The 24,251-nt window shown below is 46.1% G+C and overlaps 1 protein-coding gene across 1 annotated transcript in view; it reads left to right on the top strand.

The window, feature by feature from the left end:
* SLC6A11 (solute carrier family 6 member 11) overlaps positions 1 to 24,251 on the top strand; it is a 116,627-nt gene that overhangs the window by 83,649 nt on the left and 8,727 nt on the right. Inside the window, exons 7-10 of the mRNA XM_017501477.2 lie at positions 4,900 to 5,003; positions 10,715 to 10,839; positions 18,908 to 19,020; positions 21,611 to 21,748. Coding sequence (XP_017356966.1) covers positions 4,900 to 5,003; positions 10,715 to 10,839; positions 18,908 to 19,020; positions 21,611 to 21,748 — 480 coding nt within the window. The remainder of the gene's footprint in view (positions 1 to 4,899; positions 5,004 to 10,714; positions 10,840 to 18,907; positions 19,021 to 21,610; positions 21,749 to 24,251) is intronic.

The following is a 24,251-nucleotide window of genomic DNA, read 5'->3' as shown; positions in this document are numbered from 1 at the left end:
GAGAGCTGATGGGAAGGACAACTTACAAAATAAAAACTATTCCAGAAAAATAACTAAAATTAAGGAATAAAAGTGAACACAGACCATGGATAATATGATAAGGTAAACAGAGGATAGAAAGGAGGAAAAATATAAAAATAAAGTCAGAAATGAACAAAAATTTTTTAAAGAATGCAAAAGTGATAGGTATTGAAGGTGAGCAAAGAGGGTCCAACATACATACAAGTCTCCAAAGAAGAGACCCAAGGCAATGGAAGAGAATAAATCCAACAATAATTTTAGGATCTTTTTTCTCCTGAAAGAGAAGACTTGAATTTTCATCTTGAAAAAATATGCAATGAACCTGAGAAAATAACACAGATTAGTCACTATTGGACTTGGACATCCAGACCAAAAGAATAAGTGCTTTATAAGGGGATGCAAGTTATACTGGCACCAGACTTTTATACAGCAGCACTTTGTGCCAGAAACAACTAAGTAATATCTTCCAGCACTCAGGAAAGGAAAAAGAGAGCCAAGGATTTTATATACAGCCAAATTCTCTTTCAAGTATGAAAGTCACAGATCAACTATTCTAAACATGCAAGGATTCGGCAAATATTATTTCCTGTGAGCCTTTCCGGAGGAATTTACTGGAGAACAAGCTACAGATAACCAAATTGACTGGAAAGGTATTAACATAAGGGCTGGGGGTGATCATTAAATTGATAGTTATCTATTCAATTCACATTAAATAATGACCATCGGGAGCCTAGTGTGGTGGTACACACCTGTAGTCACAGCTACTTAGGAGGCTGAGGCAGAAGGATCACTTGAACCCAGGAGTCAAGGCTGCAGTGAGCCATGATCACACCATGCACTCCAGCCTTGGCAACATAGTGAGATCCCATCTCAGTCAGTCAATCCATCAGTCAGTAAAGGCTATTTGATGGCTATATGTTCTGATCATGCATACGGTGTATTAAAAATTTGAAGATAATGGAGAGTGTATACATGAAAAGTAGAATAAGTTTACAGGTTGACTTATAAGTGTTAACTGGAAGCAAATTGGTATTTCTTCAAATTGGATTCTAGGGAAGACAAATTGAGGCTATAGCTAATTTCAGTATTCCTCACAGCAGAGAACAAACAGCCTCTGTCAAAAAAGGGGAGGACTAAGGGTATTGTGTAAAGGCGCTGGTTTAATGGTGAATATCAGAATAAAAATGACAGACTTTTCCCTATAGTAGTAGGGAAGCAAGATGGAAAAATCATTTGAGAACATACATTTCACGTGAATCTTCACGCCTAACATGACTTCTTTCCTCTCTTCTCCAATCTTGAAAGGTGTGCCTCCTCCAGGAAGCCTTATGATTGCCTTAGCACAAGTTTCTCTTTCCTCCCATCTGTCTCTCCTAGCTGCTGGGCACCTTGTTTTGTGAATGTTTTATCTCACCTGTGATCAGAGATGGAGTGCCATGTACATTTGTGTGGTATTCTGTCAGAGTCTGACATGGGCGGAGCAGTATAGATGTGAATAAACTCAGTGAATGCTGGTCCATCAGTAATTCAGGATTGATTAGAGGATTTGGGCTTATATCCCCTGGGTTTTTCTAAGAGCCAAATGTTGCTATTAGCTCCCATTTGAAGTGAGAACAATTCAATTCAAACATGACTTAAATAAAAGAGGAATTTATAGAGCTCTGAAGTGGAATGTTCCAGGATAGGTCTGATTTCAGGTCTGATCCAGGGACTCAAATCATGTGCTAATATTGATCTGCCTTTGCTCTAGACTCTGCTTGCCTGTGTATTGGCCTTTAGTCTCGGTAGACCCTTCCCTCGTGGCCAGTGATGCCCCCAGCAGTTAACAAGCTTAACATCCCCAGCAAAAACAAAAACAGTGTCCCACTGACTTGACTTGGCTTGCATCATATGCTCATCCATGAACCAGTCACTGTAGCCAAGAGAAATACTTAGACTGGCCAGGGCTGGGTCATGTGACCAACCCTGAATCTACCTCTGGGCAGGGAAGAGGTAGCTTTCCAAAGTAAAATTGAGGTGGTGTTACCCAAAAACGAAAGATGGATGCCTAGTAGGCAAAAATAGCAGATATCCCTTTCAGTATTGATGTGCTCAAAGAACAAATTGAAACAAAAACAAATTACTTGCAAGTGAAAATCATTGATCTGGGGGACATATCTTTGGGGCTTGTGGGTTGAAAGCTTTCTTTGGTGTTTTCTAACTCATTGAGCGCTTATTTACCATGTTACGGGGAGAGGCTGCTTTCCACTGAGTGATAGGATTCAGTCAGGATTGGGGAGTCGGCTCACCCAAAAGTCTGAGGGCCTTGCTCACTCTGTCCCTCCTCCACTGTCCACACATTAACAAGTGTGATAGACTAGAGGCCCAGTGTCTGGTCGGGCGCTGTGTAGCTCTGGGAGTTGCCACTGGGATTTGGCCTCCCGTTTCCTGGGTCAGCAGCTGCACTGCTTTTTGCTTACGCATGTGGTTCACTGGCCTTACTAAGCAGAAGAGGCAATCTACTGAGGAAGCAATTGGGGAAACTGAGGCAAAGCCAGAGGAATTAAAAATACAACCACTTCTTCTCAAGGCTTTAACACTTTTTTCTCCACTGGACCCTTCCTACCAACATTTAAGCATCCTTAAGCTTCTACCATTTCCAAGAACCCTCCCCAGATTCTATTTATACTTTTATTACCAGCCTATCTCATACCTCCCATTCTCAGCAAAATGTCTTGAGTTTTTTCCTGTATTTCCAAATCTTTCCATTTTCTCCTACCCCGTCTCAGTGCACTCTGGTCTGCTGGCACTACCTGCCTCTCCCGGCCCCTGCACTTCATGAAAGAGTTCTCCCTAAGTTCCTCACAGAGCTCCAAGTCCCTAACCCCAGTGAACCTATTGCTAGAGGCGAAAAAATACACTTATTTCTCAGGTTCAGAGGCAGCATTATGAGCTTTCATTTTAATAGGCAATTTGTTGAATGACAACACAGTTGAGTAGATCCACAATAGAATGACTTGTACCATGTAATCAAATTCTGAAGCGGGAGAAAATACAAATACTTTGCCTGGAAAGGAAAGAATTCTGGGGTCCAGTGGACACGAGTGTTTTCTTTGAATCTTTAAAGTGCTACCACATGGAAGAGAGGGATGCGGTCTGGGTGAGCCCAGAATGAGGAACACAGGAAGAGAGAGTTGGTCTCATCTTAAGAAATGTTCTAGTAATCAGAGCTCTCTGGAGAAGAAAGTGTCTGTGTCAGGAGGTAGTGAACTCCCTGTCACGGGTAGTAAGCAAGCAGAGACTACTCTGTCAGAAGTACTCAGAAGAGAGTCCTGTGTTGAGTGAGAGGTTTCACCAGAGGCCTTCTGAGGCTGATTCCAAGTCAGAAATCCTGGGCCTGATGAAGCATACATCTTTAGAGGCAGACCTCCATGGACTTGAATCTGCCACTTCCCACTTTTGTGGTCTTGGGCACGTTATTCAACCTCTCTGCTCCCCAGTCTCCTCAACTATAAAAGGGGCATAATAACAGCACCTATCACATAGGGTTGCTGGGGAATTTTTTTTTTTTTTTTTTTTTTTTTTTTTTTGGGAGAGTTTTTTTTTTTTTTCCTTTTTTTTTTTTTTTTTTTTTTTTTTTTTTTTTTTTGAGAGAGAGTCTTGCCCTCTCGCCCAGGCTTGAGTGCAGTGGTGTGATCTCAGCTCACCCCAACCTCTGCCTCCCAGTTCAAGCAATTCTTGTGCCTCAGCCTTCCATGTAGCTGGGATTACAGGCGTGCTTCACCACACCTGGCTAATTTTTTTATTTTTAGTAGAGACAGCATTTCATCGTGTTGCCCAGGCTGGTCTCGACCTCCTGACCTCAGGTGATCCACTCACCTTGGCCTCCCAAAGTGCTGGAATTACAGGCATGAGCCACCATGCCCAGCTGGGTTTATTACTGTGAATATTCAGTAATGCATGAAGGGCAGTAATGCATGGTGCCTTGATATTGAGAGGTCAGCAAGTGTTCCCTGTTTTTTATATTTAGTGCCAGCCCTGTTCTCTACATGGCATTTGATACCCAAGCATGAAACTCATCAGCTGCATTTGGATTTGAGCTCTGGATTTTCCTTGGTAACTTCTAGGGGCTGGGCTCAAAGTGAGCCTGGGGGAAAGTGTTAGAGAAGCCACTGTCATTTTTGTTGTGTGTGTCATGCTGTCCACAGCAGTTTTTGTCAAAAGGGAGCTCGGGGACTAAGAAAAGTAGTTATCTTGTGTACCACATAGGAAGCCTAGAGGGGGGAATCTGTTCTGAAAGGGAGAAGGACGTAGCGAGCCTCCCTCACTCCTCCCCTCCCTGCCACCTTTTATGCTGAGGTCAGCTATGCAATTGTATCACTCTGGACAGAATCTTATGATACTTTTCTCCTGGTAGCCTTAATCACAAGGAGAAGGAAGCATTCGTTTTACCTTAAACATGACTTACCTTCCAAACAGGCACCAGATCCCAGGGGCTCACACTCCTTATTGCATGAATCCTTGCAAGAGTCCTGACAGGGAAGTTCCTTCCCAACTTTGCTGATAAGGAAACTAAGGCTCAGAGAGGTTAAGAAACTTGTCCAGGGTCACACAGCTGAGGCTGGGCTCCTAAGCATCCAAGTTCTTGCTATTCCATGAGCTATAATTCATAACCTCTGGCAAATTCCATAACTAGTTGAGGACACTTAACACTTGATCAAGTGTCCCCAAGAATAGAACTCCTCCAAAAGGGATCTTGGGTAGGTTAGGAAGTTTAATTATCCCTTGTGGAGTTTTTCTGAAGGGTAGAGTGTGGGTGGGAGATTTCAGAGGCCAGGGCCACCCTCTCACCACACATCTGACTTCTGTTTCTGCCAACATCTTTGTGCCTTCCTACAGGTCTGGGTAGATGCTGGAACGCAGATCTTTTTCTCCTATGCCATTTGCCTGGGCTGTCTGACCGCTCTGGGAAGTTATAACAATTATAACAACAACTGCTACAGGTGAGCATTTCCCTGGGCCCTGCCAGCACTCCACCAAGCCCTGAGAGCCCTCCAACCTGCCAGGTTAGTTTATGTTTGTCTACCCCACCTTGCAGGGCCCCAGGAGGAGACAGATAGGTTGTTTGTTGGCCTCCCACTACCCAAGGGTCAAAGAGTGGGCCACCATGGAGCTAGGAGTATAACAAATGCAATCAGACTCCCTTCCAGGCTGCAGAGCCAATTCCCTGCTGCCACTGGCATCTCATTCAGGCCCCAGTGCCGCCTCGTACGGTAAAGAAGTGTCCCAGAATGGATAAGAGGCTTGCCCGAGTCACAGAACTAATACATACACCAAGGACCTTGTTCTCCTGCCTGCTCTTTAGAAACCTGCTTCCTGCCCCTTTGTACTTGTCTGTAGGGTCCTCTTCTGCCCTGCCTGGGGCCAGTGCCCCACCTTGCCCCTCAGCCTAACGCGTCTCTCTTGCCTCATGTAGTGGCTGCACCAGGGCTGGGAGGGGGTTCAGGTGGGGAGGTGAGCCCCAGGCTGTCTGACCCTTGGCTGCCTGGCTTCTCACACCTGCAGCTTGACTTCTACAGCAAGGCTGAGACCCGTGGAGGGCAGGGGACCTGCCCAAGGTCACCCAGCAGTGCGCAGGGGAAGTGCTGGTTTAGGATGGTGGTCGGTCTGTTAGGGTTTCTGCCTACTGGGGTCTCTGCATCCCTGAACTCGGTACCTGGTACACAATAAGTTAATATTTCATGGTAGATGGGCAGTGCACCTCTTCCTTAGAGTCTAAGAGCTCCTTAAGCAGGGATAAGACCATGGAATAATGATAGTGCAGCGGTCCTTTATCACAGTAGAGGAGAAAGGAAGGTGTTTTTAAACAAATGGTTCTGAAATAGGATAAGTACTTGGGGGAAATAATCAAATTAGATTCTCATATTTTTCCACCATAATAAGTGTCAGATTGATTAAAGAGTTAAATATTTTTTGAAAGGAAACCATTATAAGTAGGAATGAAATACTGATTTCAGAATGGGAAAAGAGGTAGAAAACATCAAAAATAATTAAATCACAAAAGAACTCAGTGACAGATTGGCCCGCTAAGTGACAGAATGGAGACATTCTAAATTCCTGGAAAGAAACACAGAAAACTATTCCAAGTAGCCACCTCTATAACGTGAGACTGGAAAGTCAGGTGGGGAGATGGGCTTTTCTCACTTCTACCTTCTGTACAGCTTAAATGGGTTTGTTTTGTTTAGTTTCTTTTGTTTAACTCTGAGTACATACTGCTTTTATAATTTAAAAAATTGTTAATGCAAATATCTACATTATTTTATTTCTAAATAAAATACGAAAATTTTCTGTAAGACTAACAAGCATTCCAACAACATACGATACTCAAGGGGTTTGTATCCACAATATATAAAGAATACAAACACATCTATAGGAAAAACACTAAGATACCAGTGGAAAAACAAGCAACACACTCTTAAAATATTGAGAGTGTTTTTCCCAGGTCCTGTTCAGCATAGGTGAGGGTAGGTGAGCAGGTCATGTCATACCCCATGGGATGGGAACTTGGAGCTAGCCATCACATCACTGGGTCATCATGTGGCTCAAGTGGCACCGTGCATTTGAAAGAACTTTCATCAGTGATAACGTCCTCCACATCACCCCATCTTCAAGACAGGGAAAGTGAAGCAGTACCTGGACTCTGACCGGGGTCTCTCAGTGGGCATCCTGGCCTCCCTGCTACATGCTTTCTGAGAGCTAGCTTAGCGGTCACGTTATGAACTCACTTGTTGAGTCACCATTGTTTGCTGTGTGTCTACTAAGTGCAAGGCCCTGGAATCGGTGCCATGGGAGATACAGACAGCAGTGGCGCAGCCTGTAGAGTTTGTAACTTGGGGAAATCAAGGCAATGGGGAAGTTAACGTGGGCAGGTCCGACATGCTGAGAAGAGAAACTGTGGTAGAATCCAGTTGTAGAATCCAGAATCACGTGCCATCAGGCTGCCATGAGTTCTGCTCCTAGAGGTCTTTGGGTGACAGGTATTTGGGTGACTGGATGATGACGAGATGCTAGAGACGGACAGTCAGAGCAGGCTGTCCAGAAGAAGGCATCCAGGTTTTGTGGAGGATGTGGGTGTAGGGGATAAGAGGTGAAGCACTTTCTCAGCCATAATGCAAAATGTTAACCATGGACAGGGAGAGGCACCCAGATAAGAACAGCACATGCAGGCTTCCGGGCTGGGCCAAGTCTGACCCTTTGGGATACCGGAGAGGGCTACTGTCTATGTACAGTATCACCTCATCGGTGGCTTACGGTCAGCATGGGGACATCTGTGCTGGGCCCTTGAGAGATCACTTGGTCACTGTCCCCTCCAGCTAGGCTGTCAGCACCATGAGGACGTGAGCTGGATGTTCTTGTTCTCTGCTGCATCCCTTGTACTTAGTTTAGTGCTAGCTTATATGCAGGGAAGTCAGAATGAAACCACCCCACCACACAAGCAAGGAGACAGCAGCCCGTGGAGCTCGAGTCCCTTGCACCTGTTCACACTGCCAGGGATGGAGCGTGGCTTTTCACCTGAGGCTTCCTGGCTCCTGCACCCCTATTCCTCACTACCAGGGATAGTCAGCTCTTTCTCAACTACTGGAGTTGAGGAGGGTTTGGCCAAAACTGCCTCGTCTCCAGCCTGTGTCTTGGGGCAGTGGCAGCTTCATTCCCCACTGGGTGCGTGGATGATGTGTGCTGTCAGCCATGGGTCCCTGCTGCTTCCCCCTCCAGCAGGCAGGGTTTTATTCCACTCTCCCATCAGCAGAAGAAAGCAAATCCCCTAGGTGGCAATGCAAAATCAAAAGGTTAATTTTATTTCCTTTTCCAGATTGTTCTGCAAGTGGGTCTTCTCAACTCCGATGGAGTAAATTAGTACCCTCTCTCCTGACAGCATAATAGCTTCTGGAGGTCTTAAAAGCCCAGCTCAGCTCCTGCCAACTTCAAAGCACTGTTACATAAGCTTTTTACCTAGACATGGGAGCTGGGGAAGGAATTAGAGGGATGGAAATGGAGCAAGCCAAGCAGGGAAAATCCTCACTTCCAAAGACACCACTAAGCTTTGTCTGCTTGAAGGGGTGGGTGTTCTGAGGGCTGGAGGGGAGGAGGGACGGGTCCCTAAAGAGCTTCTCCGTCTCTCCTTCTGTCTCTCCCTAGTGTGAGGAGGTCACTCAGGAGGCCTCTGCAGGAAGATGGGAATTTTTTAACAAGGGACATTTGTTTTTCAACACCTGTGGATGCCCAGAGACAATTCTTTAAAGTCAGGATTTGTTCATCTTAATTCTTAGGGTGCATCATTTTGTTTAGCTCCTAGCAAAAGCATGGGTTTTGATCTATGTGACTCCCCTCCCTCAGCCTCAGAATTCAGTGAAACCTAGCCCAGGGCTGGCACATTGCAGGTCCTGAAAGCATCACATGGGAGAATTCTAGAATGCAGAGGATGTAGACAAAAGGCTTTCCTCCCCTGTGTCATCCAATGTCCATGGTCTGGTAAGTCAGGGCCATTTTGCCTCAGACTTCAGGAAACAGACACCAGGAGCAGATGTATCCCAACCTTAGGAACAACTCTGCCCTTACCTGGGCGTAGCTGAATTTCTTTTTAAGCAGAGGTAAATCAGACTTGCAGATAAAGTCCCCAGTTATACCAGCCCAGCCAGCATTCACAGTGCCAGATGAGTTATTTAAAGGGACCTGTATCAGTTATCCATGGCCACAATACTGCTGTGTAACAAACAACCCCAGCACACAGGGGCTGACCACAGCAAGTGATTGCTTATATTGCTCACAAGTCTGCTGGTCAGCTGGAGAGACTCTCCTGCAGGCTGTGGGTTGAAGGACCCTGGGTTTGGCTCCAGGGTCCAAGCCAGGCTCAAGTCAGCTCCACGTGTGTACATTCTCTGGTCCAGGCTGAAGGGATAGCAGCTCCCCCTGGGGAAGTTCTCATGAAAAATCACAGAAATGATATAGGACACATTCAATCATGCAAGCACATCTCAAGCCTCTGTTTGTGTCACATCTGCTAACATCCTGTTGTCCAAAGCAAATCATGTGGCTAAGCTCAAAGTCAGTAGGGGTAGGGAAATATACTCCATCCCAAGGAGAAGGTTTTGAGAGTGATTTCTCACTGAAAAATGATTTGATCTATCACAAGGCCAAGAGATTCTGTTAGTCAAGCACCTTGTTGTATAACCAGTGAGATCAGGTTTGAAGAAAAAATATTGCAGGAGGAATTGGAACCCAAGGCCCTTGACCACCAGTTCAATGCTCTCTACTATGCCCTTGATTCCTAGGGTAATTGCAAGGCAACAGGGTGTTATAGCTACGAACAACATTAATGTAACCTTTGGTTGCATTATAAAAAGTATGATGTCAGGAGAAGAGGAGGTGAGAGTCCTGCTGTGTTGTTGAGACAGTTCTGGATGTGACAATTGAGGAGGGACTGGATAAGCTGGAGTGTATTACAGATTTCAAGAACAATAAGGAATTGGTAAGGGAACTGGAATGTTTAACTGAGAACAAAAACTCAAGGGGCTATAGGGCCATTATCTTCAGATCTCCTAAGCCTGAAGGAACTCCAAGCTGTTTTGGAGGGTAAAGCTAACCTTATCTGAGAGAACAAGTTAGGGTGAATACAATATGAGAAGGTTCTCAGCACTCTAAGCAGTAAGTGCTGTCCAACAAGGGAAAAGCACCACTGGGAAAAGTGGCCAGCTCCTCGCGCCTGGGTGTGCAAGCAGAGGTCAGCTGGCCACCCGCAGGGGTGCCGTGAAGGCTAGTCATGCCTCTGGCAGGAGGTTGGACAAGGCCACCGGATGGCTTCTCCCCTATGAAATGGGGCATTGACACAGATAGTTAATTCTAAGAGGCTAACTTCCTGACTTGGTGATCTTAGGATGCCAGGCCTGAGGCAGAATGGGCCAGGACTTGAGGTTACCATCTTCTTCGTCTTGACAAAGCTCCATTGTTTCTAGTCTGATTTCTCCTGGGTCATGACTTAATGTTGGTGCTTCCTAGCTGGTGAGTCCCTCCCAAGAGCAGGGGACAGTCACTGCTCTGATAAACCTCTCCATGCAAGGATTCAACCTGGAAGGGGATACTCCGTCACAGCAGCAGAGCAGAGACAGACTGAGGTCTGGCAGACGCTGCTCCAGTAAACAGCTTGGCCAGGATGAATGTCACCAAAAAGCCTCTCCCCATGCCCCGCAAGGCTGCCAGAGTTTCAGGTGCAAGGCCCATGGCTGCTCCCGTGGCTGAGAAGCTCCCATTTCTCCTACGGAGGCTTCTCCTGCCCACCTTGCTTTGAGCTCCCAGGAATCCTTTCCCAAGCTTTCTCTCCTACCAGGGACTTGGAGGAGTATCGGTATGTCTTGGACTACCTGTATTTTCACACTAGTTCTGTATTTTCCCCTGAGCCAGCCTCCCATCCCACATGGGCTCCATGCTCCTGGTTCGCAACCTACCTTATCTTCTAGAAATTCAGGAGAAGCCGTGTGACCATGGGCCAGCCACCAAACCTCTCTGAACCACGAGTGCTCCATCAGGAAAATGGAGCTGGCTGTGCCTGCACTTCCCTGCCTATGCCACAGGAGAGCCGTGGTGCTCAGGTGCAGAATGCTGGAGCCATGCACCGGCTCTGCCCGCTCTGACCCGTGTGCCTCTCACTGCTTCCCCACAGGGACTGCATCATGCTCTGTTGCCTGAACAGCGGTACCAGCTTCGTGGCTGGGTTTGCCATCTTCTCAGTCCTGGGTTTTATGGCGTATGAGCAGGGGGTACCCATTGCTGAGGTGGCAGAGTCAGGTAAGTTTGCCAAAGGTGGGGATGGAAAAGGTGGCGAGGGAGGCCAGGAGTGATGGTCATCATGGAAATGCAAACTTCCTCCTTGGCTGACGCATCTCCTGGATTCAGGCCTCAGAAAGGGGCCCCACCGTTCATCCACAATCCAGGACCCTGCGATTACCTAGGAGGAAAGCCTCGACACCTCCTCCCTTCCAAATCCAAGGCATCCCCAAGTTGTATAGATGCTGTCGCCCACTTCATCCATTTCTCCCAAGCTCCACTGTCTCCCAACAACCCTGGGCCACCATCACCGCCCACTTGGATGGCTCAGGAACCCTTTCACTGGACTGTCTGCCTCTGTTATTATCCCTTCCATTCCATGCTCTACCCTGCAGTGGGTTGTGTTTTTTTTTTGTTTTTTTGTTTTTTATTTTCAAAATGCAAATCTGAACATGTCTTCTCTGATGAAAAGCCTTTCTGAGCCTCTCATAGCGCTAGACTCAGCATGACTACAGGGCCCTGCACTGCCCAGGTCCTGTGGTCTCAGCAGCCTCACCGCCACCTCATTCCCCCACGCTCGCTCCACCCCACCACAACGGTCTGTTTCACTTCTGCAATTTAACTCCCCTGTCTTCCTGCAGGGCCTTTGCACATGCTTCCCCTTTGCTTGGAGAGCACCTCTCCCTCCCTCCCTTTCCCTGTTCTAGACATAGAATCACCGTGAGTGTGGCAGCCTTAAGTATAGATTGACATGTATTCGTAGCAAACCCACCAGGAGCAGGGTTATTATTGTTGGAGTGATTGTGCAAAATGGTGAAAAACTCTTTCCTTGATTTACATGGAGTTTGAATTTCCAGAAAATTAAGTGCATATGAAAAAGTACATAGTTTATGTTTACATGACAAACGGAGTCTAACCTCAGATAAGTGTAAATAGGTTTTCTGCCTACAAGCATGTCCTTTTTAAGAGCATCACAGGGCATCTGGCTTCCCTGGCCTCCATCTACTCAAGGCCAGTCCTGCCCCCACTCATTGTGACAACTGACTCACCTCCCTCTCCAGCCCTGGTCCAGGGTGTGGCTATTTAGGCTTGGCGTATACAGTCAGGGGAGCACCCCTCTGACCCGACCCACCAAGATGGGCCAGGCCAGGGTGTGCGGATGTCAAAGGAGGCAGCTGATCAGTGAGCTCTGCTCTGTGACTGCTCAGAGTACACCTTGCTCTTGGTCATGTGTATCAGAGATGCAGGGGTCTCTGCTGAAATCGGGGTTCCAGGCTAGACCAGAGGATATGAGTCATCAAAGCTCTCAATAGCTGGGCACCTACTCACTGGACAGGAACCGTAGCATACATCATCTCTTACGATGCTCAGCTCAACCCTCTGAAGTGGCATTTTTGCTACCGCCATTTTACAGATGAGGAAACTGAGGCTCAGGGACGTGAGATCACTCAACTAAGGACACACAGGCTGGAAGCAAAAGAGCTGGAACTTAATCCCGACCATCTGGCTATCAAACTCATTTACTTGCCACTCCGTCCCACTGTGGCCAGAGCACCTAGCCCCTTACAGAACACCCCTGCATCTTCCTCACTTTCAACCACAGGCAGTCCTGCGAGGAGGGATCATTACCTTCTCAATGGTAGCGTTGCTCTCTGTGAGAATCCATGTCCTCCTCTGTAACGCACACGCCCCAGAACTCCCTCACAGTGTTGTGTGGGACAGGGTATCTACTGCACTGTTGTTTCTTGCTTTATCATTGCTTCCATTTTGGAGCGGAGTCCCAGAGAGGAGTAACAGGAAGAAAAGAAGCCAACTAAAATTACATTTTGGACTTTTTCTTATTTCAAATGGAAAGAATACTCATTTTGGAAAAATAGAGAAATACAGAAGAAAAAAAATCAAATCCAATGCAACACCTTGGTGTTATCCTGCTAGGCTTTTTCATACATATGTAGCTAAAAGCATGGTGATCAAAACTGGATCAGATATCCTTAGTGTTATGTAGGCTGAGTTCTTTCATTTATAATAAAGCATGAGCAGCTTACCCCTCAGTAAAAATAGATCACTATCATGAGTTTTAAAGGTTGTGTGGCATTCCATTGAATTGATGCACTGGAATTGACTTTCTCTGTACCACTTGCCAGGCCCTAGGATAGTTGTGTTTCATATACTACCTCATGAAATGCTCCTGGCACCTCTGCAATGTAGGTTTTACCAGGGCCTCCACTCATGGCCGTGCAGACTGTGCCCTGCACAACTCCAGCAGGCGCTGTTCACACAGCGGTCCTAGCTTTCACAGTGCCTATTACAGACAAGGATCTTGTAGCTCAGAAAGATGAGTGGTTCACCCGAGAGCATGTGGTCAATAATCAGTGCATCCTGGATCCAGTCTCTTCTACCTCACTTTCTTGTGTTGCTGTTGGTGTCAAGCAGGAAAGCCTGCTCTGTGCCCCTCGTTGGGGGTATGGATCATACCACGACCCTCTTTAGGAGTCTGCCAACTGGAGAAAATACAAGTTACAGCTAAATATGTGGTCACCTCACCTTTCTCAGAAGAACCTGGGCTCACTTCCCGAGGCATGCTTTTTGGAAAATACTTAATTAGATGCCAGAACACTCAGTGGGAGTCCCAGAACACCTTGGAGACTGAGCCAGAGAGACAGAATGTACTTCTTGCGGGGCTCAGATTTTGTTCTGTTCTAAGCCTAGTGCCTGAGATTTGCTGACCTTCCCTGCATGTCCTGCAGTCTGTCTCTCTGATGCTCTTACACTCAGGATGCTCTCTTCTAGGGGAGGGATTTTACACAGCTTATAGTTGGGTCTTACTTCTTTAATCAGTGTTAATCTCTTAACTGAAATATGTGACCCATTTGTATTTTGTAATTATTGATATGGTTAGGTCCTGAGGTCTGTTTTAGGGCAGAAAATGTCAGAATAATAATCAGAAGTAGGAAGTGTCAGATGTGTGGTGGAAGGGCAAACTGATATGTTATTAACTTTAATAAGTTATGACATATAGTCTTGGCCCAGTTGCTTAGAGAAAAATAATAAAAAGAGGTAGAGCTAAAAAGCTAATAGATGAAACAAAATTGAAAATCAAAAATATTGATTAACCCAAAAGAATACAGGAAAAGTGCCACAGAGTAAAACTAAGCAAAATAAGCAAACAAAAACAAAAAACAAATACAAAATAGTAGATTTAAACCCAACCATACTAATGTTTATATTAAATTTGAATGAAACCAGATACATCAGTTAAAGGACGGAGATTATCAGACCAGATTTTTTTTAATAAGACCCAACCATAAAATCTCTAAAAGAGACACACTTTAAAGACACAAAGTATAAAAGAATAGGAAAAGATATACCATTCAAGCAATAAACATAAGAAAACTGGCTTGAATACATTAGTACTGGACAAAGTAAACTTCAAGTCAAAGAGTATTAGCAGAGATAAAGAGGAACACCTCATAGTGATAAAAGGGGCAATTCGTTGAGAAGACATAACAGACCTACTGCGTTTCTACCCGAAAGCAGAGATTTGTTATGTAGGGAGCTAAAACTAATAGAACTAGAGGGGAAAATAGCCAAATCCACAAGCGTAGTTGGAGATTTTTATACCCCTCTCTGACTAATGATAGAGCAACTATGTGAAATGTCAACAAAGACATAGAGATCTGAACAATACTATTGACCACATTGACTTAATTGACATTTATCAAACAGTGTACTCAGTAACTGCAGAGCACAATTCTTTTCTAGTGAACATGGAACATTCAACAAGATAGACCATATCCTATTCCATAAAACAAGCATCAAAGTATTTCAAGAAATTGAAATCCATTAATATAATGCATCTTGTGAATAGATCTAACTTAAAAAAAAAAAACGTAAGGTTAGCTCCCTTGATGCTGAAAAAGCCTTTAACAGAATTTACCACCCATTTACAATATAAAATAATCAAGAAAATAAAAATTGAGGAGTACTTTTTGAAATGATGTATGTGTATAAATTTTTTTAAAAGCAGATATCTATAGTATCCTACCCATTATTTGAAAAAAGAAGGGTATATGAGAAAATATGTCTATTCATCTGCGCAAAGAAATACAAAAAAAGGATTAACTAGAAACAAAGAATGGTTACCTTCAGGGGTGGTTGGAAAAGGGGTGGAAAGAAGGGAGGAATGAGAATGAAGGAGGGATGAGAAGGAACCAGTGCTTCTCTGCGTATATCTTTTTTTTTATTAGCTCTGATTTTTGGTAATGTTTCACATACTGCTCAGAATAAACAGTCTTTTTGTGGTGGAATCCCAAATGGAATACAAACAGTAACAAATGAACCTAACTATACTACAAATGAAAAACGTCACCAGGCTGAAGGGAATGGGGAAGGAAAAACTAACCTATGGAACTTTGAGAAACAGTATCTTGACTGGATATTGTAAAGCTAATCATAAAAATAGCTGTCCTGTGTTCCTGTTAGTACAGGGCTAGGGGCTAGCAGTTCTGCAACTTGTAAGTGTATCTATTAGGATTGAACAAATAGGCAAATATTTTTTAGATAGTCATATTTTTCACTGAGAAAGAAGTTATAAATAAGAAAAGAGAAGATGCAAGAATGTCTTTTATTGGAATTGGAAGTATCAGTATATGAAAACTCATGATTTTCATCTATGTACAGTTAGATGTAGAAATACACATGTGTGTATGCATGCATAAATACACATATATTTTTTATCTTTGTGTGCTGAGATGGCCTACAAGCAATAATCCTCCATAGTTATGAGCACACCTAGGGCCCAGATCTTGGTTTCTGAACACCATTCCTAAACACCATTCTTCAATTTGAAAAAACAAACAAACAAAAAAAAAAAAAACAGGGCTCCTTTGTCTGGCAAGTAAGAAACGGGCTGGGGCAAGACAAGATGAAGCTAGAATATTTTTTGTGGTGTGAAAAATAAAGAAGTGTTCAGAAAAAAAGGATGGAGACATGTACAAACGCNCCTAGGGCCCAGATCTTGGTTTCTGAACACCATTCCTAAACACCATTCTTCAATTTGAAAAAAAAAACAAACAAAAAAAAAAAAAACAGGGCTCCTTGGCAAAGCAGTTGATTTCAGGGCTGGGGCAAGACAAGATGAAGCTAGAATATTTTTTGTGGTGTGAAAAATAAAGAAGTGTTCAGAAAAAAAGGATGGAGACATGTACAAACGCCATGGAAATCATCTGAGGGAACTCCCAATGATTTAAACTGAAATAACTTGAACAGCAAAATAAATAATGACAGAATTGGATTGTAACCCATAGAATAAATTACCCAGGAGTCCATACTGACATATATAAATAATTGAATAAATAAACAAATGGTGTGAAAGGACAACCATTCCTTGGAGAAGAATTCTAATTAATAAATAAAGAAGAAATGAGGGAAATACCAAATCACCATTAGGCAAACACCATTGTAATCATGGTTGTAGGCAGGATGCACCAACGGATGCTAAAATCAGTAGGTAAAAGTTGGAGTAGAAACAGGATATTTTCATAATCTCAAAATATTTCTTCCTCTAAGAGAGTTAACAATTACAAAGAGAAAGAGTTATGTTAAAGTGGAGAAACCTAGCAGACAACAGTTTAACGTTAACTTTTAGTAATCAAGGTAAACATCAGCAGTAATATTGATTGACATGTACCGCCTGACATAATACACTGGGAAGAACATAACATCACTGCTGTGGTTTTCTAGCCAAAAGATCCATAACTTCAGCATAATCATGAGGAAACATCAGATGAACCCCCATCAAGAGACATTCTGCAAAACAATGACCACAACTCATCAAAAATGTTGAGTTTAGAAAAGACCAAAACAAGACCAAGGGACTGCCAGTGACTAGAGAAGACTAAAGAGATACAGCCACCAAACGCAGTATGGAGTTCTGAATTAAATGCTGGACAGAAGAAAAGGACAAAAGGAGAAAAACTGGCAGAATATGTAGAAGACCTGTGGCTTAATTAATGGTGTCATGTCAATATTAATTTATCAGTTATTAAATATTGAACATGTTCCCCTAAAATCAGAAACAAAGCAAGGATGTGTGCTGTCTCTGCCTCTATACCTAGAGAGTGCAATAAGGCAATTAAAAAAAAATAATTAAAAGGAAAAATAAAAATTTTCTTGATAAATGTATTGACCAAGTTAAAACTCCTAAGGAACCTACAAAATATTAAGTGAACTAAGTGAGGTCACAGGACAAAATGCAATCAGTAAAATCTATTGTATTTCTTTACATGCTAGCAGCAAACAATTGGAAAGGTTTTTTTCACATGAGACATGCCATATTTTTTTCTTGAAGAATATATTTTTTTTAATTATTATACTTTAAGTTCTGGGGTTTATGTGCAGATCATGCAGGATTGTTACATAGGTATACACGTGCCATGGTGGTTTACTGCATCCATCCCCCTATCATCTACATTAGGTATTTCTCCTAATGGTATCCCCCCCAATTCCCCCACCCCTGCTATCCCTCCCCTAGCTCTCCCACCCCACAAAAGGCCCTGGTGTGTAATGTTCCCCTCCCTGTGTCCATGTGTTCTCATTGTTCAACAACCACTTATGAGTGAGAACATGTGGTGTTTGGTTTTCTGTTCTTCTTCTCTTCACAAGACATCGTTAAGAAAATGAAAAGGCAAGCCACAGACTGGGAGAAAGTATTTGTAATACTCCTCTGATCAAGGATTTACATCCTAAACATATCAAGAACTCACAATCCAATAAAAAGGAAACAACCTAATGAAAAAAATGGACAAAAGACTCAAGCCGTCACTTCACAAAAGAAGACATATGAAGAGACGATAAACGTGAAGATACTTAACGTCATTAGCTATCAGGGACATGCAAATGAAAACTGATATAACACCTCACTCCCACTGTAGTGACACATCTTGAGAGACTGACAATATCAAGTGTTGGCAAGGAAGTGGAGCCACTGCAAATTTTAAGCATTGCTGATAGGACTGTAAAATGGCATAGGTACTTTGGAAATCAGTTTGGAATTTCTTAGAATGTTAAACGTAGGATTGCCAGATGACCCACTTTTAGGTAGAATAGGCAAAACTCATCCAAGGAAGGAAAAAAATCGCATTGATGATTGCCCAAAGTGAAGGTGAGGAACAGAGGCGAAGAGACAACAGAGGAACCCAAGGAGACAATGGCAGTGTTCTGTAGCCTGATTGCCTTGGCTTTATTGTCATGGGGGTTATCTGGGTGTATACACTTTTTAAAACTTCATTGAACTATTGTATATAAATTATACCTTAATGAAGCTGATCTTTAAAGTTAAAAATAGAGTTAATGTCTATTTAACATTTAGCTGCTTCAGTGCTTTTCACATATTGTGTCATCTCACTGAATTCTCAAAACCAGTTTTTTTAGGTAGGACTTTATTTCTTAGCTAAGAAAACAGATTTGAGCCCAGGCCACCTGGCTACTGAGCCTGTGCTCTTGACCACTGTGCTGCAGGGCTTGACTCTCAAGTATCTGTGCTGACATTTCTAAAGCTCATCCCGAGGACATGGTAGCCCACCCCTCTATGTGGAGCAGCTGAAACAAGGGAGTGTGGACCTGGAAATGAGAGTGGAAAGCAAAGGAAGAGGCTGCCAGGATGGAAGAGCATTTCTCCAGGCTGGACCCAACCTACCTACACCACAACCACTGGGTGCCTGGTCCTTGCCTCCCCTGGGCAGACTGAGGCAGAATCGCTGGGCGGGCCTGAGAATCTGCATTTTAAGAAACTGCACCGTGCCCCTTGAAAACAGTAGAGACCTGTCTGGAGGAAGGTCCATGGGTCAGCTCAACCTAGACTTGAATCCTGGCCCTTCCAAGGCCCTTGTTTACCTCTTTCTCCCTCAACTTGCTCATCTCCAAAATGGGCACCAGCTGCATGGGGTGGCTGGGAAACTGAAGTGATTTGAGTGAGAGGCAGACACAGTGCCTGGCACAGAGGAGGCACTCAGTAAATGCTGGATTCAAATATCAATGGTATGAGGGACAGGGCTCCACCCAGTGGCTTTCTCTCTCTCCCTTGCTCCAGGCCCCGGCCTGGCCTTTATTGCCTACCCCAAGGCGGTCACCATGATGCCTCTGTCCCCGCTGTGGGCCACCTTGTTCTTCATGATGCTCATCTTCCTGGGCCTGGACAGCCAGGTAAGGAGCCACAGGGAGGGGGAGCCCAGGAGGGAGGGGGACCCTGGGCCAGGAGACCAGACGCCACCCTTAGGAGTGGCTCCCCAGGCCCAGCCACTGCCACCTGACCCTGGCATCAGGGCCCTGCCCACCATCTTCCTTTCACCCTCCACCCAATTTCTGAGGACACGGACACATAGAAAAACACCTCCTCCTCCTCCCTCCATCTCTGTCCTGGATGCCACCACCAGCTCTGCCCCTCCACTGCCCGCCTGCCTCCATGCTCAGCCCTCCCTAGAGGCCCCTTGCTGACCTCCCTCTGCTTGGCAGCCTGCTTCTCTAGCAAAAGGGTAGACCTGGAGCTAATCATTCACCCACACAACAAAGGGAAACCGAGTGCGCTGGGCTGCGCCAGGGGCTCTGCAGGCAAAGCGGTCAGACCCCCTGGGCTCCCAGGTGAAGTGGGGAGACACACCCAGCCCAGCCTCTGAGGGTACTGCCCTCATCCATGACCTTGTGCCAGCCAAGTCACTTGGCACCCAAACCCTATGGCCAGTGTGTCTGTCAAGCCAGCAGAGTCCAATTTCTTTCCATGAACGGTTTCCCAGAAGCTGCTAAGCTGAATCACCGGGTGTTTTTGCTGATAATCTTCCCTTATTGTTGCTGTTGCAGACAGAGGCCTCAGAAGGATTGGTGGAATTGGCAGCTTATATGTGACAGGCTAGGCCTGCCTGGCAGAGGAAGGTGGGGCTGGGGCCTAGGCTCTGTGAGCCCTGGGGGCCCGAGGAGTGGTACAGAGGGTGGCGGCCACTCTGCCTACCCCCACGCCTGCTGCCCTTGCAGTGTGCCTGGGATACATTCTCAGTTCATTGTCACAATGACCACATGGGCTGGGGGCTCCTTTCATTGCCTCCATTTTATAGAAGAAACCGAGGTTCAGAGATACTGAGTAACTTGTTCAGACATGCGCCCGGGCCTGCCTGCCTCTTGGCCTACACACTGCAGGTGTCTCATCAGTTTCCGTCCTGGATAAACAGCCTCCCTTGCATCCCATCCCCTTCCCTGGGACCTGGAGAAAGGATGGGTAGAGCCAGCCCTTGCTGCTGAGGAGGAGCAGCTGCGAGGCCACAGTCTGGGTGTTGTCGCCAGGAAAGGGTGGGTTTGAGTCCCAGCCCCACGACTTGCCACCCACGTGCCTCGAGCTAGTCACCTCGCCTCTCTGTGCCTCACTCCCTTTGTCTGCACAAGGAATATTGAAACACCTTTCCTGAAAAGGTAGAGGTGAATCGGAAAGGATATGGAGCTGAGAGATGGCTCCAGGGAAGGGGAGCTTCCCAACAAGGTGACTGGCAAAAGAACCCTTGACTCCTTCTCCTCCCTCCCTCAAGGCAGGGCAGCATGGCGGGTAAAGCCCAGCTCTGGAGCAGAGTCGCCTCATTCAATCCAGGCTTTGCTACTTACTGCCTGTGTGACCTTGGGTAAATTGCATTCTCTCTCCTCTGTGCTTTTGTGTCCTCATTTACAAAATGGGGATAATAATAGTACAGACTATGTAGAGACTACATGAATTAATGTGTGCTAACTGCCTAGAACAGAGCCTGGCACATAGCAGGTATGATGTGCTTGCTGTTATCACTACTGTTAGTAAGAGCTTAGCGAACATTTCATGAGCCTCTCCCTCCTCTGTGCCAAGGGCCCTGAGCTAGTCACAGGAAATAGGCAGATGACAATGATGTGGCCCCTGCCCTCAAGGATTCCACCTGCTTGTAAGGAGACAGATTTAAGTAGGCAAGGGCCCCCAGGGTGAGGGGTGTGCTCAGGGCACAGAGGAGAGGGACGGGCTGTCCTGAATGGGGGACGAGTGATCAGGAAAAGGCTCATGCATATCTGCCCCCAGTGCCATGAGAACCAAGGAAGGGGGTAGTTGGTGTCAGGATATTCAAGCTGTGTGTTAAGGGGTGTGTAGGAACTGGGCAGATACCCTGTACCTGGCCCTGTGCTCAGCACACAGGATACAGATGCTTAGTGGCTCAAACTCGGCCATTGATGCCTGCACCATTTGGCTGGGGCCCAAAGACACTCAGCGGAGATAAAGAGCTGGAAGTTGGCTCACCTCTGATTGCCCTCCACCCTGCAGAGGGGCCTCGCCTGTCAGAAAGAAAGGGCAGGGAAGCATCCCAAACCCAGAGACCACAGAGATTGAGCAGAGCCTGCCACCAGCAGAGCACCTAACTCCCACTACAGCCACAGAAACGCCAGCCTTACCTCAAGACCAGGGGCTGCTCTCAACTAAGTTGCTGACTGCAGAACTGTAGGCATGTGACAGGCAGCATGCGGGAGAAGGAGGAGAACTAGATTTGGAGTCTGGAGACCCCAGCTCGAGTCCTGACTGCCACATCCTTGCTGAATGATCCTGGGCAGGTCACTCCCTACCTCTGAGCCTCAGCTTCCTCTTCTGTTAAATGGGCATGGCTGGAGCTCTGCTAGCGCTGGGATTACCGTTATCCTCAGGCCCCTCGTCAGCATGAGTGGGTGTGGGAATGAAGGATTACCTGGGCCACCAGGAGCGGCCTTTTCCTTGAGTTTCACATCATCATGTCTCCCCATCCAGTTTGTGTGCGTGGAAAGCCTGGTGACTGCTGTAGTGGACATGTACCCCAAGGTCTTCCGAAGGGGTTACCGGCGGGAGCTGCTCATCCTAGCCTTGTCTGTTATCTCCTATTTTCTGGGCCTTGTGATGTTAACAGAGGTGAGTGGCATGTCCGTGCTGCACGGGGTGAAGTGGGTGTGTGATGTCAACTCCCAGCTCTGAAAGTGACGTGCTGTGTGACCCGGGTCAGGTCTAGTGCCCTCTGCCACTCAGTTTATGCTTCCTCCTAGTGGGTCATGGTGAGGATCTAATGGAAGTTCTCATCCAGCCCTCAGCACAGTGTCTTCATGTGCAAGTGCTCAGCTAAAGGCCGTTGCTGCTGTTCACAGAGGGGAGTCAGACTCACCAGGGGAATGCTGGGTTGATCTGTCATGGTGAGCACACGGACGCCTGGGCCGTCCCTAAGAATAACTTCTGGGTGAAGCGACAATGTCAGCTACTGGCCCCTACACCAGTTACCTATGAGTGGTCTCAGGTTCAAAGCAGGCTTTTCTGGGCATCTCTGAGAAGGGGCTCCCATGACCATATTGACACCTTCGGGCGCTGTGTGCTCCAGCCTGGGCCTTCTGTGTGTACCCTCTTCTCATTGCCCCTGCTGTGCCTGCAGGCTAGGGGTAGTTCTCCATGACCCCCAAATTCAGACCACCTGATAAAACCATATTTCCCTCCTGTGCCTCCCATAGCCATCCTGTCAAATAAGTACCTTCTTATATATCTTGGGAAGGTAAGATTAGGTATCTTTCTCCCCACATGCACAAAATTAATTAATTTTAAAAGCAAAAAAAAACAAAAAACAAAAAATTTTAAAAACTTGTTGCCTAGAAACAAGAAGATGTTTTGTAAGAAACATGGAAAGAAATGAGGGAACTCAGAATCAGCAAAAGCAGCTGATGTGATCTTGAGGTCAGGCTAGAAAGCCTTTGGGCTCATGCCACCTTGTTGAGTCTATTCATCCCCTCCACTTCCCAACTTAAATGCTGCCTCTTCCTGGAAGCCCACCTGGCTTGCCTTCCCTCATGCCCCTAGCCCGTAGCACTTTGTTTGCGGCTCAGTTCAGTCTCTTCCTTCCCATTACCATGATCTATGGTCCACCTGTTCACCTGTCTCCCCTACCAGACTTTGGGGGCCGTGAGAACAGGAGCCAGCCCTTGTCTGGCTTCATGCCCTCAGAGCCAGCTCGGCACCTGGCACAGGGTGGGTGCTCAGTGTGCAGTGGCTGGCATCATTACCTCACCCAGTTATTGTCACATGAATGAGAGTGATAATCAGCACTGGAGCAAATAAATGGTGCAGCGCTTCCCAGTTTCCGCCTCACCTCTCCCCACTCCAGGACACTGGGCGCTGCGGTAACAGGGCCTCATTAAGCACTGATTAATTGAAGTCTCTTGTCACAGTCTTGTCACATACAAATTGGGGGGTTAACCTGATGCGTTAAAGAGGCTAACGGACAGAGTTCCAAGAGGAGCAGACGTTGGCATGGACATCAGCAGCTGGGAGAAAGCAGGTGGTGGAGGGTACTTCTTGGACCGCCTGCCCCATGTGCCCCCAGCTCACCAAGTCGCTGATGCCCAACCTCTGGCTGAGGCCTCACATCTGCCCAAGGGGTGCTTCATGGCCCCCGGAGGCCATCAGGGAGCCAGCGCTGCCGTCACCCAAGACTGTTAATCAGCAGGCACTTAGGCTTCACATGCCAACCTTCCACCTTCACGGAGGAATATCTGTGATCAATTGTATTGGAGAAGTTCAAATTGCCAAATAGGCCAGGTCGCCTTGGACTTCATGGTAATTGCTGGAAGGAATTTTCCCTCACATAACGCACATTTAAAGCTCAGCTCTAAGGAAAATAGGCCACAAACTTATTTTCTTCCACCGAGGCAGTGGTTGAGAGTAAGAGTTCTGAAGCCAGATGACTTGAGTTCAATCCTCAGCCCTTGACTAGCAGGCTGGATGACCTGCAGCAGGTGTGGTTGCTGCCCTGTGCCTCAGTTTCCCCATGTGAACAGTGGCGATAACACTAGTGCCTGCCTCGTGGAGGACCGACCGCATTAAGACATGGGAAGTGGTTAAACACAGCCTGCTACTTGCTGAATGCTGCAGTAAGGTTCCTTTGTTCCTTTGTACAGTATGATGTTCATGAGAGCAACTGGAGGTGGGGCAGGTCTACGGTATTAACTCAGAAAGCCAGGCAAGCCCCATACGCCACAGAGAGGGACTTCAGACCTGATCCCCACAGACCTGAAAATTCACGATAGTTGTCAAAGATGGGAAACCTCAGGCCAGCTATGGCCTGGCTCAAAGATCCATTTTGTTTTGACCTCATTGTGTTTTTTAAAAGCACAAGGTTGCCAACAATTATAACAGAAACAGAAATTTTTTCCCATAAAAATCTGCATTTCTGGTGTCTTCCAGAAACTCTGCAGGTCTGGCTTCACAACTGAATTCCCAGCACCTGCCCTCCAGAGATGTGTGGCCAGATGAGGCTGTGCTCTCCAGTTAGCCACGGTCCCCACCACTCCCTGTTGCCACACCCAGCACCCTTTTCTCATTCGTATCATCTGTCTGGCCTTGTGGGCATTGAGAAGTTTCTCTCCATCTAGCTGAA

Source organism: Cebus imitator, unplaced genomic scaffold, assembly GCF_001604975.1.
Source record: "Cebus imitator isolate Cc_AM_T3 unplaced genomic scaffold, Cebus_imitator-1.0 Scaffold281, whole genome shotgun sequence".
In the NCBI taxonomy this organism is placed as follows: domain Eukaryota; kingdom Metazoa; phylum Chordata; class Mammalia; order Primates; family Cebidae; genus Cebus; species Cebus imitator.
The sequence above is the reverse complement of the archived record's forward strand: the minus strand, read 5'-3'. Positions and strand labels throughout refer to the sequence as shown.